The following is an 18,112-nucleotide window of genomic DNA, read 5'->3' as shown; positions in this document are numbered from 1 at the left end:
CTTGTTTTGCCAAAGTCCTGGGAAACCCGCCTCTGTCCCTTCCCCCTGACTGATGGGTGGAAGTTTCATATGTGGCATTGTGGGGAAGTCCAGGCCAGACTAACTGGAGCCTTCCTAGTGACTGTATGTTGTGGTTATGCCCTTGGAGTGGGGCCTGGGTGAATGGAGTGGATGACCAATATGCACTTCTTGTTATGGGTCTCTAGTATCTGACACAAAGACTGAGACAGCCCTGCCCGAAACTGGTATGAATGCAGTGTGTAGTGCTGAATGGCTGGGCACTTGTCCCAATACACATTCCGGTTAGGGCGACACTACCTGTTTGTGTCGCTCCAACACCTGTTCTCCATAGGATTACATGGGTGTAAAGTCCTGTCCCTTGTTAAGAATGATTTCCCTTTTAGCAACTTTCCTTCCATATTCTATGGACCCCCACACCTTCTGCTTCTGTTTTTGAACCAGTCCTGACTTTTTACAGTGAAGTGAAGTGAAATGTTCAGCTTCACTGCCCTGGCCTTTTGCTAATTTTGTCATGTGTAAACTGATCAGTCCTTCAGACTATCAGTACTTGATAACTTTTATACCTTTTGTCTTTTTACCTTTCCGGTAACATTTTAACAGTGCATACAGTAATTACCTTTTTACAATGTTTGCAGTATCTTTTAGTGCACACATTCGTGTTTACCGTGTATGGCTACTAAACGTGGCTAGTGCCCTAAAATGGCTGTGCCACGAGATTTCAGTTTTTTCTTGGGCCATATTGTTATTTGGCCTTCATCCTCGCTTCTCAGGTCAGGAAAGGTCATGCACTTGCCCATGAAAGCTGCTGCTTTTGTGGTCTAGTGTGATGAGTTCCGTACCCGGACTCCTTTCTCGCCCCCTTCCTTCACACTCTCCTCACCTGAACTGCAGGAATCGCTGTCTGTCTCTTGTAGGAGTCTTCGGGCTAGGTAGTCTCTCTCCTTCTTCCGGTGAGCGTGCTTGTCGCGGATGGAGGCCACAGTGACCGCTGATAGACAGTAGTCCCGGGACCTCCTTTCACGAACCAAGCCGGAATAAGGGAAAACCCCAGTGGGGAAAAAACCCCTGAAGACTAGTAGACTCCTCTATTCTTTTGCAGGGAAGATGGAGCACAGACAGGAATGCGAGGTAGCAGGTAAGGCGGAAGATGCTTTGCTGAAACGTGGATCCGCGGGAACAGAAATGAAGATCCGCTGAATGATGCCGGAGAGTGAGAGCTCCGCCGGTTAAGGTGTGGATAGTCCAAGGGTTGGACGGAACACAAGAGAGCCCAGCCAGCCAAGTCAAAGAAGGGTGAGAGGGAACAAGGAGTCCAAAGAAGCAAGAAGTGAGAGAAAGCGGGCGGAGCCACGTCCGCGGGGACGGAACCACCAAAGGCAAAGGATATAGAACCACCCGAGGGGCGGAAAGAGGGAGAGGAGAGAAAGCTTCGCTAAGCAAGGCGAAGCCAGGAAACACTGCTGACAATCCGAGGAACAAGAGCGACAGCTGAAAGGAGCGAGGGAACCCGGAAGCAGAGAGCATCCGAGAGGGTTGCAACGCGAGGTCCGCTGGGACTGGAGGGAATTTATACTCCCAGCAGCACTGCGCTACTTAGGGCGGCAAGGACACAAAGAAGGGACTAAAACGTCCTACCTCTGCGCATCCATCCCCAACGCGGAAGAATCCGCCAGTCAGGACTTCTGCAGATGACATCTAGTGATGCCTTTGTGGGTGCTTTGCCCAGGGAAGGGGCGGGACTGTCTGGTCCCATTCCCCATCCGTGGTGCCTGAGAGTCTAGGTGTGTGGCATGAGTGAAAACCACAGTGGTTCTTGATTGGACCACTGCTGACTGTTTGAATAGTGCAGATCCTTACCATTGGTGGGCTTGAACTTGCTTCAAGTTAGGATTTAGGATAAGAAGAGGACTCAAGCCATTTCTTCAGATCAACTTTGGAACCAAGTATACTGTGTAGACGAGCAGCCAACTGAAGATCCGGGGACTAGTCCTGAAGAGGCCCAGCATCCCTTCCTATTTTTTGGCCTGGTGAAGCCCTGCTGGACTACCTGATTTGCGAAGGCCCTGAGCAATGTTTCAATCCTTGGACTGGTGGGCTAAACCTGAGCTGTTGGAAGTGGCTCAGCCACCCACACCCATTAATTGAATACCCCTTCCCAAGTGACATCCAACATCAGATGCTACACCTCTCCAAACAACTTATATACCACCGGCCTTATACAACCTTGAACCGTGATCATACGGTATTACCCAAATTGTTCTTTTACAATTGACCTTTGTCCTAATTGACCTAATAGTGGACCTAATTGACCTTTACCTTTGTTTTACTATATATATATATTTCTGAGGCTTGTGGAATCTGCTTAGATCACATGCTGTGCATAGGCCGACATCTAGTGGAAGCTGCGGAGTATTACAGTTTGTTTTTCGAAAGTCGAAAATGGGCGTCGACACAGGCGTGCCAGTAATACTATCCCTAGTGTGACGTCCACTGTACCCAAGATCCCTCACGCGTGTAGGATCCTCAGATTGTTTTTTTCCGCCATACTGGTCGGAAGCATCTTGCGGAGTTCCCTGGCCTTAGCCATACTTTTGCTGTTATTATAATTTTAATTCTTATTCATTCCCTTCCCCACCCCAATGTCGACCCTCAACCTCGACGACGGCTGGAGAAGTCATCGACCGTCGACTGCTGCACGACGGATCTGGGCCTCGGTAGGCCGCTGGCCTCGGCCCGGGCCTAGTAGGCCGCTGGCCTCGGCCCTTACAAGTAGGGAGAGTGGGGGGTGGTACATACTCTTCACTCTTGATATATAGTTACATTTATATATATTCCTACACTTAGCAGCCCGCTGCCTTAAGGTGCGTATGGAGGGTACCCCTTTTCAATTCTGCCCCAAGTGCAATCGCAAATACCCTTGGGTCGACAGGCACGCCACGTGCAATCTCTGCTTGCCGAGGGATCACCCCGAAGCGAACTGCAGAGCGTGTAGTAGGTTTAAACCTAAGACACTTAAGGACCGTTCGACAAAGCGTTGGGCCCACCACGCCAGGCAGGAGGCCATGGCAGCGGAGGGCGCCTTCAGCGATGGCAGCGACGCCGTACTTTCGGACGGCGAGGGCATTACGGCGTCGAAAGACAGCCGACGAGCGCAGGTCCCCGACCTCGGAAGGTCGTCCGGCAGGGCGGCTATGGGGAAGACCCCCGGCGACGCAAGCGCTACACACCTAACACACACTAAACACACTAAGACCAACCGGACCTCGACGACGTCGACTTCCCGGAAAGAGGCACAAAAAGAACGGTCCGACTCGGTGTCCTCTGGGCGCTCTCGATCGAGATCGCCTCACGACGCAAGGCAATCATCCACTCTTGCCAAGAGTGCCTCGCTACACACACTAACGGAAGTTCGATCGTCGGGAGACGAAGACGACTTCCACCCCCAGGCCGCGCTCCAAGATACCGAGACCGCGGTTAACACCAGTGAGGCCCCACGCCCAGATACCTTTCCAGACCCTCGACGCCAGGCGTCGAAAGTCTCTGGGGCCCCCAAGGGACAGGGAAAACATTTTTCCACGCACGGGGAAGGGGGGAAACAGCGGAAAGCACAGCCTTCCACCCCTGTAAAGCCTAAGCAGACAAGCAAACACAAGTCTACCCTTGAAAAGTCCCATAAATCACCTGCTAAAGTAATACCCTGTTCCAGGGAATGGTCCAGTGAAGACATAGACAGGGTTATGTCTAGGATGTCTTCCTTAGCTGATTTTTATGATAAGAACCCAGAACACTTTCTTTCATATAACCCTCAAGGGGCCACACCCTCAGGCTCCTCCGATCCCATCCCGCTAAGTAAAAAGCCCCGGGTCGAAAGACCTGAACCCCTCGAGGTTCAGCCTTACTCCACTCCATATTCTACTCCACTCCCCAGTTACCAGGGACAAGTTTTCCCTGAAGAGGACCAGGAGTTTGACATGATGGAAGAACAAACCGGGACAGATTACTATGCGGAGGATGAGGACCTGGAGGAGGGAGAAGATGAGCAGGAAATTTACAGAGTAGATTCCCCAGTACAAAGCGAAGCCCCAGTTACTGACTCTCCAGTTGATAACCAGCCCCTCCTTAACGAGGTTCTCGCTCGAGCAGCGGAACACTTCCACATCGACACCCACGGTGTACAGGAGGAAAGGGACTTCGCGGAGGAGTTTGTAGGAGAGAGAAGACCAGTCGCTCAGACCATCCCTATCCTCAAATCCATCCAACGAAGAATAGATCCTTCCCTGGTGAATCCGAACCTCACCAGAGCTGTCAACCCCAGAATTGAAAAGATTTTCCGGGCAGCCCAGTCTGACCCTCTGTATATAAGGGGACATCTTAAACCAGATTCCCTAGTGGTTACCAACACTAGAAAAAGGGCTGGCACGCCCTTATCTTCATCAGAAGCTCCTCCCGACAAGGAGAGCAAAAAACTTTACGGGTTTGGCAGGAAGGTAGCCTCAACGTCCGCCTACCAAGCAAGGATTGCGAATTCCACCACCCTGTTGGCTAGTTACAATTGCCATCAATGGGAAGAGGTCGCGGCGCTCATTGCCTCTGCTCCAGAACCATTAAAGGGCCAGCTGGCTCGGATCTCGGCAGAAGGGAGAGCCGTGTCTGGTTGCATTTTAAAAGCAACTTTCGACGCCGCTGACAACGCAGGGAGATTGATAGCAGAAGGTACTGTTATCAAAAGACATGCGTGGTTACGGCAGTCGGGATTCAAGACAGAAACCCAGGCTTCTTTAATAGACAAGCCAGTGGAACCCGACCTATTGTTTGGGAAAGCGGTCGAAGACGCACTTAAAAATGCCAAAGATGAATATGAGACTCTCAAATCCCTTGGCCAGCTTACCAACAAACCCCCTAACCAGAGGGGGAACAGTAATTTTCGTCGCCCACGCGGACAAAATTCACAAAGAGGCAACTATGCCCAGGGACAGGGTACACAATGGAATAACAACCAGCTGTCTACCCAGAGTTACGGCAGGGGTAACAAGAGAGGTCGTGGAAGAGGCAGAGGCAGCCCCAACAAGGGAGGTGGCACGCCTCCACCAAAACAGTGACGCTCAGTTCAGGGTCCCTTGCCACGCAACCCCAGTAGGGGGACGCATTTCCACCTTCACCCAGGCTTGGGAAGGGATCACCTCAGACAGATGGGTGCTGTCAACAGTATCCGCAGGATATTGTATAGAACTACTGCAGCGTCCCCGGAACCATCCTCCACGACAAAGAGTGCACTCCCTAGAGCATCAAAGGATCCTTCTCGAGGAGATCGCCATTCTGCTAGAAAAGGACGCGATAGAACTCGTCCCAGGACACCAGGTAAACAAGGGTATCTATTCAACTTACTTCCTTGTGCCAAAGAAAGATTTGACAATGCGCCCAGTATTGGACTTGCGGCCTGCCAACAAGTATGTCAAGCCCCAAAAATTCCGTATGACCACGCTACAAGAGGTAATCCCCCTCCTAAAAAAGGGGGATTACATGGCAACCTTGGATATGAAAGATGCTTATTTTCATATTTCCATGCTCCCAGCGCACAGAAAGTACTTACGCTTCAAGGTAGACAGTCGCCACTACCAATTCAAGGTACTGCCCTTCGGGATAGCTTCTGCACCAAGGGTATTCACCAAGGTACTGGCGGTGGCGGCTGCACACCTACGCAGGGAAGCAATCCCGGTGTACCCTTATCTGGACGACTGGCTCATAACGGGGGAAACCCCAGGAATTTGCAGGTCAAACATTCAGAGGACTATCGACCTCCTCCACGAATTAGGCTTCTCTATCAACGAGAAAAAGTCAAGTCTGGTGCCAAGCACCTCAAAACAATTTCTAGGAGCTATCCTAGATACTCAGAAAGGATTGACCTTCCCTTCAGAAGAGAGAATTCGGAATATACTTCTGCAAATTCCGCATTATCAGTCAGGTCAACAGATAACAGTACGCAAAGCTATGCGGTTACTGGGCATGATGGCGTCATGCATTTACCTGGTCCCCCACGCGCGTCTGCGCATGCGTCCCATGCAGGAATGGTTGGCGAAACAGTGGTCTCAGGCAAGTGGTCATTGGGACGATCTAGTGGTCGTTTCGCCAACACTCGTACAGAGCCTACACTGGTGGACAAGAGAGAATCTCGCAAAGGGGAAACCCTTTTACGATCCCGAAGTACAAGCCGTGGTGACTACAGATGCATGCCTGACTGGGTGGGGAGCTCACCATCTCCACCACACAGCTCAGGGTCTCTGGTCTCACTCAGTAGCCAAGAACCACATCAATCTGCTAGAGCTTCTGGCAGTATTCCGAGCGCTAAAGGCGTTCGAGCCCCATCTACTGAACTTGTCGGTGCAGATCAGGACGGACAGCACGACAGCCATGTTCTATCTAAACAAGCAAGGGGGGACTCGTTCACCAAATCTGTCCAAGCTTGCCCAGAAAATCTGGATATGGGCACTCAGACGGAACATCTTCCTGTCATCGCAACATGTTCCAGGGGAGCTCAATTCCCTAGCGGATGCTCTAAGCAGAGACTCCCTCCCAGAAGAACACGAATGGGTCCTTCACAGAGACGTGGTAGAAGATCTCTTCTCTCAGTGGGGTTTCCCCACTATAGACCTATTCGCCACAAGCGAAAACAAACAATGCCCAGGATTTGCATCCAGGTTCCCCCAACCGGACTCCCAAGGGAATGCCCTGTGGATGAACTGGTCAGGGATGTTTGCGTACGCTTTTCCACCAACTCCTCTCATCAGGAAGGTGGTGTACAAGATGAACAAGGAATCGATGACGCTCATCCTAGTTGCTCCCATGTGGGCGAGACAACCATGGTTTCCACACCTACGCAGGATGGCGGTGTGCGAACCCATCAGACTCCCAGCCTGGTACAACCTACTGTCCCAGCAACAGGGTCAAACAGTGCATCAGGAACCCAACTCTATGAACCTAGCAGCATGGCTCCTGAAGTCATAGAGTTTGGACATCTCAAATTACCACAGAGGTGTATGGACATTCTAAAGGAGTCCAGGAAACCAAATACAAGGCACTGTTACTTTGATAAGTGGAAAAGATTCGTTATCTGGTGCCAGAATAAACAAATCAACCCGGTTGATTGCACTCCTTCCAACGTTGTGACATACATGCTCCACCTGCTGGATGCAGGGTTGGTTTTTAACTCACTGAAAGTACACCTGGCAGCCCTCTCGGCTTACACCACATCCCATAACAAGGTCTCGTGGTGGAAAGTGCCAGTGGTTAAAGCCTTCATGGAAGGAGTAAAGAGACTTCACCCTCCTATTTCGAACCCACCGCCAGGATGGGACCTCAACGTGGTGCTAGCTAAGCTCATGGGACCCCCATTCGAACCCATGCATAAAAGTAGTCTCAAACACCTGACTTATAAAACGGCCTTCTTAGTAGCCATTACCTCCATAAGAAGGGTCAGTGAAATTCAGGCTCTGTCAGTGCAAGATCCTTTCTTTACTATCCACAAGGACAAACTGGTTTTACGCACACACCCTAGGTTCTCACCTAAATTCATATCCAAGTTCCATGTAAACCAGTCCATCGAGCTTCCGGCTTTCTTCCAAAACCCACAAAGCTCGGCTGAGGTGAAACTACACACCCTAGATGTGCGTAGGGCGGTCCTATACTATGTAAATAAAACCAGACCGCTAAGGAAAACAGATCAACTGTTTGTCTCCGTAGCTACAGGCAGAGAGGGGGATCGCGTCTCTAAAGGCGCTATCTCGAAGTGGATTATCAACTGTATACAGCTGTGTTACTCTCTTTCTGAAAAGACTCTGCCTTTTACGCCAAGGGCCCACTCTACTAGAGGCATTGGTGCCACTCTGGCTTTCATTGCAAATGTTCCCCTCGACACCATTTGCAAAGCGGCTACTTGGAGCTCTATTCACACTTTTACTCAGCATTACTGCATTGACACTCATTCCAAGACAGATACACAAGTGGGACAAGCGGTTCTAAGACACCTGTTTGCTCATGACCCTTCTCACTTCCCACCTCCTTCTTCTGGTACTGCTCGCTAATCTATGCACAGCATGTGATCTAAGCAGATTCCACAAGCCTCAGAAGGGATACATTACTCACCGTAATCGTATTTCTGATGCTTGTATCTGCTTAGATTCACATGCGACCCACCCTTCCTCCCCTCCGAGAGAAGGCGCATGATTGCTTGTAGTCTTACCTTTCTGTTTATCTGCTTGGATTATCTGTACTCACGCTACTCCTCATGCTTCCTCATGTCAGAAAAAATACAATCTGAGGATCCTACACGCGTGAGGGATCTTGGGTACAGTGGACGTCACACTAGGGATAGTATTACTGGCACGCCTGTGTCGACGCCCATTTTCGACTTTCGAAAAACAAACTGTAATACTCCGCAGCTTCCACTAGATGTCGGCCTATGCACAGCATGTGAATCTAAGCAGATACAAGCATCAGAAATACGATTACGGTGAGTAATGTATCCCATATATATATATGTGTGTGTGTGTGTGTGTGTGTGTGTGTGTGTGTGTGTGTGTGTGTGTGTGGGGTGGGTTTGTGGTCCTAAATATGATGGGATTGGGTAGGTGGTTGCTGGGTTTTTTGGATTGAGTGGGGGTTTCCCTGCGCATATAATTCCTAATTGACCTCCATTTCACGATCAATTGTGCAGAATTTCAATTCTCCCGCAATCAATTGTGAAAAGATCAATTGGTATACATCCGATCACACAGGGCTTCCTTCAAGACATGGATAACACAAGAGCTCTCCACACTGACCCGTTGCACACAGTACTTCCAAACTGCATGCGTACAACTTGCGTTTTCCCTCTTGTACCATGTGAGGGAGACTTCTCAGAAATGTGCTAATTCCTCTCTACCTTAGAGATCCCCGGCACTTTTGCTGGACTATGGGACTTTAAAATTTTTAACCTGGAGAGAGTGACATTTTTCCCACACTCATGAATTTTTCTGTTATTTAAACATTGTGTCTCTTAGTTTTTGGAGTCTGACAAACTCCATAGGCATCATCTTTACATTGTCACACAGCACCTTCAGTGCAGTGGCACAGGGAAGTCTCTTAGATTTCCCAAAGGTTTAAATACCTTCTCATGGTGAAACTGTTTTCAAGAGCCTTGAAGTGAAATTGACTTTACCTGCGTTTTGTAAATTTCTAGACCCAGTACCCACCATCTTACCACAGGGTGCTGGAGGGGTTACTTGGTATCCCCTTTGTCTAGTTTCTCATGTAAGATTTTTTTTTTGTTAGCCTTTCTACAATTAATGGCTGGTGGCAGTGGTTTACTTTTTACTACCATTGTGTGTTTTTACCACGGGCTGCATTCGCAGCTGCAGTAAGGCACCCATGGGTGCCCATTTTGTCAAAAAGGCCTGGTATCATTTTTTCATCATTTCTTCCTGGAAATGTCCTTGAGATTTACTCTGCGTGCCAAACCAGGCTTGGTCCCTTTGTTCGCCTCGTCTTTGGCAGGAATCAAGAGTAAAGCCCACCTCTGGCTCCAGAATGTCTGGCAGTAAGTGAGGTGCCCGAAACTCCCTGTGCTTAATCCCCTTCGTTACAAGAATGCACCCAAAGGTGATTGGCGGGCTGGCTGTCTGGTCGCTGTGTGATTGACAGCTAGGCTGAAATGAATGGGAGAAACCTGCATAAAAAGCAAGGCTTTTGACTTGGAAGGCACAGTCGACCACTGGACGAAGGAATCCGAAGAAGAACTTGGAAAAGACGCCTGCTGCAACTGCTGGTTTGCACATGGAAGCCCTGCTGCTGTGCCGAAGCTCCGAATTCGCCTCAACTCGAGAAGCCCTGCAAGGACGACTTCTCCCCTTGAATTGGTGGGACCAATCAACTCCAAAGTGAACTCGTTTGGACATCCTCTCAGAGCTGGCTGAACTTCTGCTGCTGCTGTTGGAACCGAAGTGCCAGGGAGAAGAACACCAGATCGAGTGCATCACTTTTAAGTCGGACCCGAGCTTGTGGAAGATCCTCCGGTCTCCCAGTAAGCAGGACTGACCAAGCCTGAACCACTTCAACAGAGTGCTGGACCCCAGATGAGAGGAAATTCCAGAGTGGTATCCGAGAGTCAGTGGTGGTGCTATTTGCTGAGACGTAAGGAGCTGTAACTGTGAAGTGCTGCTGAATTGAAGTTTGTCCTTTTCGGATGCTGACCGTCCCATTGCAGTGCAGAAGTCCCCACAAGTCCTCCCTCTTGTCCCCACGACTGAGGCCCAGCAACAAAAGGATCTGCAGAGCTACACAGGAACAGAAGCCAGCTGGAACCTTTTCTTCTAACCAAAGTACTGTAGAGCTTGAGAGGACTTGCCTCTTGTTGTAGCCTTACGTGATCTCAGTCGAGACTTTTCTTGGTTGCTTCTATAGAGTTGCTTGCATCTTTACCTCTCACAAGACTCCCAGCTTGTGGCCCTACATTGATTCTACTTTTTCTACAAAGACTTCTAAAACATTTTGCAAGACTTTTACTTAACTGCAAGACGTGCCTCAGATCACCTAGACTTTCGCCCCAATTGACATTGGCTGGCCTGTCTCCCCGAATGATTCTTCTTACCTCTGACATTGTGCTTTACCTTTCCTTCAAGGAAGGGGTTAACTTACTTTGCATTGGGGGTTCAAAAGTACTTACCTGCTCCAGAAGAATTGTGTGAGCTCTTGTCTTAATCTATAACCCTTTTCTTTGACATTCCTCCCAGTATTGCTCTAAATGTACCAGTGATATATTAATGTCTACAGTGTCCTAACTATTTAAGTCACCTGAGTGTATGAAGTGTCTGTTGCCATCCCAATGGGTACTTGCTGCAGTTAGATAAGCTTCTGAAGAAGGCTTATTCAGACTGACTGTTAAATTAATAAATGTTTAATCAAGAAACCTTGAGTGTAAGTGTTTATTTAGATACTTGGCACTGTGAATCTCTGTGTAACTACCCTACTGCTCAAATTGACCCCTCTTGAGATGAGCCCGGCTGCTCAGCCACACTACCAACCTGTGTAGTACAAACTTATACCAAAGGTTGGGTTCCTATTGCCAGGAGGACAAGATTGTTGTAGTGCAGACAAAGGAGAATTCCCATCCATGATCAAGCTGCACTTCAGCAGTTAACAGCAACATGGCTGTGCTGCCTCCTTGGAGCACCATTGCATCAAAACTACGTTTTGCAGCTACAAAATTATGGCTGCACCATCTTGCCAAACAACTATGGGGCAAGTTGGAACTGGGAGCACACTGAGAAAGGCCGCCAGTATGTGTTCTTGTGTGCACCAAACAAAGTGAATTGAAAAGCAACGCTGCTCTGCTGCTTGCAAAAATTTCCCATTGAAAAGGGAATATTTTACATTGAAAAGGTTGCTGCCCTGACGATCAATGAAACCCTGCCATGCTCATCCATATCCAGATTGTGCTCTAGCAGAAGAGAGCATTATCCCTGCATGACAGGCTGTGTCAGGCCAGAGCTGGGAAATTAACAGAAGCTTTATTTTCTGCTGCACGGGAAAACGCTTGTCTTTGAGGTTACAAAATATCAATAATCAATGACTCAAAGAAACCCTAGCTTTATGGGCATATGTCCATTTCAGTGAACCTGAGTCCTGAACAAACTGCTGTATAAAAGAAACTGACTGGGGCTGCTAACAATATTGGGAAGCCAGATGGAAGAGTAAACCTTTTAAAAGAGAAATCCCAGCAGCATTCATGGGCTTTTGCAAACCAAAAAAAATGCCTGTTTTAAAAGTACAATGTTGAATAAAAACTTGTCCTTGCCTAGTAATGTAAAGGGGGTTTTGCTGGGAAACATATATGGGATGTTTTATTCAAAAGGCTTGCTTCTGATTCAGAACAAAAATAAAATAAAGAAATAAAGACATGGGCTGCCTTCTAAAACTAGCCAAACAGGTTTGGGGGGGTTGCTAGCAACAGAAGGAGCTACAAATATATCTGGGACACATGCGTGCTTATTGCTACCTTTGAAAACTTTGAATGGATCAAAAGCACTAAACATCGCATGCCCATCAGACTTTCATCTGGGCAGAGGCCTCTTACAAAAGAGATGATTCTGGGACACATACGTTTGAGATAGGAAATCGCATGTCCTCGCAACTTTTACTGGGAGCTTCAAAGCCAGCTCAAGAGCAGCCTTGTAAGCTATGTTCTTATTTGGTAGACAATGCTGACCATTTGTCTCAAAATACTATTTTATTAATAAAAGACTTTTATCTCTGCAACAGGACTTTGCGGGAATGTAAAAAGTTAACAATTTAAATGTAATTTTTGTGGCTTTTAAACAACAAGTGGTAGCCTTCACTGCCATATTGGGAACAGAAATGGCAGAGAATTGAATATTTTGAGAAAAGTGTACATGATGCCACTTAGAAATTCAATACTTACATGCCTTATGATAATCTATACACATGTATAAAGTTATAGAATTTTAGGTCGAATATTTATCACTGAAAATGACAAGAAATGATTAGACCGACGAAACAAAGTCTCACAAACTAGAGAGTTGGACTGTCATGCTCTGTGTGAAATATGTAATCTGCCTAGGTAATTTGTAAAAATGCCACAATTGCGTAAATGTGTGATCTATGTGAAGAATGGTTTTAGCTAAAGTAACTGTGGGATGATCATATGCATTGTAAAGCCACATCATAAAGCTGATGCCATGTCCCTAAAACTCCAACCAGCTGACAGCTAGGCGGTAACAATCACCCCTGACCAATCCAGTTGTTAGAGGCATGCCCAGCTAAACCTGCCCCTCTGTATAATCCTATGAATTGGCCATGCCTTATAAATAAGGGAGGCTGACAGAACTCTAGACAGAGGCTCTCCAGAATTTCCAGCCCCGAGTATCCTGATATTGTGCATTCATCTTGCCAGATTCTACTGCCTGGTCAAAGCCTAGCTGACCTTATCTCAGCAAGGCTTAAATCCTGAAATCCCACTAAAAAACCCCAATAACAAAGTGGAAAAGCTGTAGTACCCCTTTTGGGGAGCATCCTGTGACCAGATCGGCTTTTAGCCCACTAACTGCATGCCTGCTGTACCCCTGCCATCCAGCTGTACTTGCTATCCAGTGACCAGACAGGCACAGCTGTTCTGCTAGGAGAGTCCGCCGCTACCTGGTGACCCTAGTCTTGGAGTCCAGAACCCGGTTGACTGTTCCTAATCCCAAATTCAAGAGCAGACTGGGAGTATTCCCCATCCCATAACACATAGCCTACCCCATCTTTACCCTTGCTTTGTTCTACTCTCCAAGTAATCCTATCCATACCCTGATAACTTGTCCAAAACTGTTAGAATATTCTGTGCATCCAGTCCTTGATTCCTAGTGCTAGCGCCAGTCTTTCATTCACCCCATCTTGTAACTCCTTAGTAATATTTTGAATGTTGTAAGTAATGTCCACATAAAGAGAAACTCAGCGTGGAGCGGGTCAATCCAGACGCTTAACCTGTTTCATGGGCAGAGCGATCTTCTTGATAATCTAGTATAAGTAAAGTTTTTTCTTTCCAATTTTCTCTTTCACATTTTTATTTTTCCAAAACCGAACCTCCTTTTATCTTACCAATCTCATCCAATTCTTCAGCTATAGCCATCCTTTCACTTCTATATTGTCCTTTTGATGTGCATCTATTCCCCAGCCCAACAAACACTTTTCCTATTTCGAGTATTTCACCCATTTTTCTTAAACGTTTTTGACATTTAAAACTGCAATTGAGAAACATGCCACTTTCCAACGTGTGATTTGGCTGTTCTTACTCTCAGCTTGCTTTTGAACTGTATGCTTTTCGTTGATACCCTGCCTTGTGGTTGCTAGTGTTTATACATTCCTGCTATTATGGGAAATCATATTTGCCTCATTGATTTAACCGTACATTAATTATTTGTCAAATTCCGAGTGTCCTTTCATGCCATTGCAAAGGGTTTTAAAATCCTCTTATTTTGTGAGGGAAGGTCGGGTTCGGATTCTGTTTGCTATCTCATATCTCTGACTCCCTGCTGCTTCTTTCTATCCACTCCAAATTCGATTCATTAGGGTTTGGGAGAGCATTGCCGGGGGAAGTCTCAACTCCGGTGCTAATTACCTGTATTTTCAAAAGTGTTCCTATTCATCTATGCTTTGGGTATGTTCTAGTAGGAGGTGAGCCAAGTGTATTTCTTCAGCTTATATTGTAATTATCACCCCTTTGGTGATTGCTGCCCAATATTAGAATTTGTGTGATTTTCTTTGAATTTTAAAATAAATAAATATTGCATTCTTACCAACCGGCCTGGTTCATGGTCCATTGTGACCCAAGGTATTTGAAAAAGGGTGTGTGAGACGGGTTGGGTGCCAGCTCAGTTTGAATTTGCAGAAAATAAAGAGAAAGCATTCCAATTGCGTGCTACTTCCTAGGCTAAGACCAAGGGTCCTGGTCCCCAGTGTGTGTTGCCTGATTTGAAATCCTTAACAGTACTGCACCAAATCTTGCCTAATATACCACTAATCAACCCACTTCCCCTCTTTTCCAGGTCCACCAGAGCACCAAGCAAATGGCTACAGAGCTCAGTATAAAAAATAACCTAACTCTAAACAACTAATAATTGTGCCCTTATTGCGAGATCATTGAGCAGCTATTTAGGAAACTTATTCTACTCTCCATCACGTTTTCTGGAGACCTCTTCTGTGCATGTGTGATCTCTAGCGCCTGTGTGCTAAGAGCTAATGAATTCCTAGTTTAAGAACAAAACTCTTGCTCGTTTTATTTCAAGTCTTTTTGTTTTATTTTAGTTTTATTTCCAGAAACGAAAATTATCAAAACAATTTTCCTTTGTATTTCTGCATTAAAAAAAAGAAAATTGTTTAAATGGGTTTGATCTCCACCCCTAACTGTTGGCGTGGGTGCAAGGACCTGGGCACGATGGGTCACGTATTATATTCCTGTCCCTAGCTGAAGGACTACTGGCAATGTATATATAATCAAGTGACCTCACACTTCCCAGAATCCGACATATCGGTCTCCCCTGATTCCATGTCGCTCGGGGCTGGGCACAGAGAGAGGCACTCGGATGCTCTCATCTGTAGGGTCATAGGTATCATGCTTTTCACTGCCCGCAAGCTTCTGGGCATATCCTCTGGAAATCGCCCTCTTCCCATCTGTAACACAGTGGACGGGGCAACTGGCCAACATCTGCACACTAGAACGGGCTGCGTTTAAACGTCAAAACCCCGGCGACAACCCACGCATGGAAACTACTTGACCCATTCACATAAGACTTCATATAAATATGATGTAAAAAAACAAGGCGGCCCGGCGACGATACACCTGCACTCAAGTCCCGCTGACGATGCACACGACCTACGACCTATATCTGTATCAACCTCCACATCTAACTCTTACCTAGACGGACAGGCCCTCACAATAGTGTGGACGATAGTTGAAGGTGGGTGGGAGAGGGATAGGCCCGGTTGACTGAGGGGGAGGGGTTTAGGTTTTGTTCTGGGTTATGCTATTCTAGTAGGGAGAGAACTAATATCTCTGGCGGGAGGTCATCGACATGAGTATGTTTGTACCTCCAGTAGGGGCTGGGAAGTATCCCAAAGGCACCACTTGCTAGAAAAGTTATTTGCTAATATTTTCTTTTGGTTTCTTTCTCTCCTGTGAGGCTAGCTCGCTCCTCGTGGCATTGTCTGTATGCTTTATGTTGGAAAATCAGTAAACTGAAGTTAAAATAAAAAATAAAAAATGTGTTTAAATGGGCAGATCTTGTAGTTGGCACAAGATTTTTCGCTTTATAAAATGCTTATTATGTTGGTATAAATGTTTGAGAACATTTATTGTTTGTTTATTCCATGCAGGCTTCTTTTGCTCTCTTTGGACTTTTTCATATCATTCTGCCAGGTTTTTCTCCTTACCCTTAGTACAATAAGTCTATTTTTGGCAAGGGTCTTGTAGCATTTCGATATCTTGAATTGTCACCTTAAAAATTAAATTTTTGAAAAGCACAGCAAACATGCATTTTAGGGTAAGGGTTGTAGCATTGTTTTTGGCCCAACAGTGTTTGATTTTTGAGACTGGCTGGCATAGTGTAGATTTCCTAGAATGACATGACCTTGCATGTTTAGCATTCAACTGATGTCTTTTTGGAGGATTAAAGAGTCTGCATTTTTAAGAAACCTCTCACAGCGCTTACTTTTTTTCATATCAAGGAGTGGTTCAACTTCTTGAAAGTTAAAATAGTCTAACATAAGGTATTCATTTTGGGAATTCCTAAATGTCTTGTTTTAAAATCTGACATTTGTTTTTTGATAGTGCCTTTAAATGGTTTTTTTTCTGAGTTCAGACTGATCCAGGCCACTCAGTAAGCACTAACCATTGATGAGTGATAATTCACTCTGGGCGAATAAGAAATGGTGTTCTGTGCTAATGTGGAACACTGGCATTCATGCCATCAGAGATTGTGACTTCTATGCCTGTCTAGAAGCTTGCAAATAAATTGTTTCTTTTATCCATGGCCAGTATTGATTCTGGTATTTATTTTCTGAGTGAAGCTTGCTGTGGTGTTATCTTGGTGTTTCCTAACAAAGGGATGACACATTTTGAAATGCTATAGTGCAGTGATTGCATTTCGGTATGCCAATGCTATGGCACTGTTAATGTTTGGTGAGGCACAACTCTTCCTATGCCGTTTTGCATTGCCTTTTGTTAGTTGCGTATTGACAGTGAGTGTTTTTGAATGATATAGATAAAATATTCCAGAATTGGCCTTGTGAGTACCAGCGTGGCTAGATGTAATTACATTAGCTGCTGAGGTGAACATTCTCCTTTGAATTCTTACAGGGACATTGCTCGTGGTTATGAAAGAATACCAATTCCATGTGTCAATGGGGTGGACAGTGAGCCCAACCCCACCAACTACAAATACGTTTCGCAGAACTGTGTGACATCCCCCATGAATGTTGATCGAAATATTACACACTTGCAGGTAAGTGCATGCGCCCTCCTTCTGTACTCTTGTCTCAAAACCTCCTAATCTTCTTTTATTGCATTGATAAGTGAAGTAATTTGTCTCCCGATTGCTTCTCTTAATTGCACCTTGTACATCAGGGCATGAGCACAAAACAGCACTTCTGTTAATGGGAGGTTCCATAGTATTTGCAGAGCTTTAATTTAAAGTTGGGATATGTTTATTTGAAGCCCCAGCAAGCATAAACTGATGCAAGTTGGCCTTTGTGCAGTGAATTCACTAGAACCCACCAGCCTAAACGTAAATATGTTTAAGCTCTTAGAACCTTTCATTTTCACCTAGGCTGTCAGTTCCTGCTATGTTTGCATCCAAGCATTAAGTGGCGACATGGAACGCTCTTAAGGCGTGCAAATGTTAATGAATTTTTTTAAGATGGTTCTCAGAACCAACTCTGGGGGAGGCCAACTTTTTTTAGTGAACGTGGAAAAGACATAATTAGGCTGAGAATAGTTAACCCATCAAGTTTAAAGATAGTCAAATTGTCTTGATTGCCAAAATGAATACATACATATCGAATGTACATATAGCTTTCAATAGCAGTTATCTGATCATTTAGAAAAACTAGATTTTTGCATTTGTACTTGGTCAAAGCTCTTCCATTAATGTCCCTTACTTACATACACAACCATTTCAAGTGTTACACGTCCTTCTCAAGATTGGCACACCACCCAGTAATCATTAAATTCACACACTTACAAATGCACCTGTACTCTGGCAAGTTTTCTGGACAATTGGTTTAATTTTTTTTTAGGTGCTAGTGATTTTGTATTCATATTAAATTATATTCATATTAGATTAATAAATCGCTGCTGTTCATTTCTGCTTGTTTTTCAGTGAAATGGGTGAAATGTGTCTTTGCTTTACCCAATACTGTGCCATCTTTTGTAGCGTATCCGTTGGTGGCTTTTCTGGTCTTTTTGAATTGTTTAACGCTCTTTGCACCATTCCTGGAGGAACAGTAGGGATTATTTTTAGTGCCTTGTATTTGTTCATAGTAATTGAGCAATTTTCGTATAATC

At 45.9% G+C, this 18,112-nt stretch overlaps 1 protein-coding gene across 14 annotated transcripts in view; it reads left to right on the top strand.

Moving 5' to 3' along the window:
* Nucleotides 1-18,112, top strand: part of EHMT1 (euchromatic histone lysine methyltransferase 1) — a 2,375,011-nt gene that overhangs the window by 2,085,744 nt on the left and 271,155 nt on the right. For all 14 annotated transcript variants that reach the window (XM_069609714.1, XM_069609713.1, XM_069609712.1 and 11 more), the window contains one exon: nt 16,907-17,051. In XM_069609714.1, coding sequence (XP_069465815.1) covers nt 16,907-17,051 — 145 coding nt within the window. The remainder of the gene's footprint in view (nt 1-16,906; nt 17,052-18,112) is intronic.

This window comes from Ambystoma mexicanum, chromosome 8, assembly GCF_040938575.1.
Source record: "Ambystoma mexicanum isolate Mex_15411 chromosome 8, UKY_AmexF1_1, whole genome shotgun sequence".
In the NCBI taxonomy this organism is placed as follows: domain Eukaryota; kingdom Metazoa; phylum Chordata; class Amphibia; order Caudata; family Ambystomatidae; genus Ambystoma; species Ambystoma mexicanum.
This window is presented reverse-complemented; position numbering and strand designations above follow the sequence as displayed.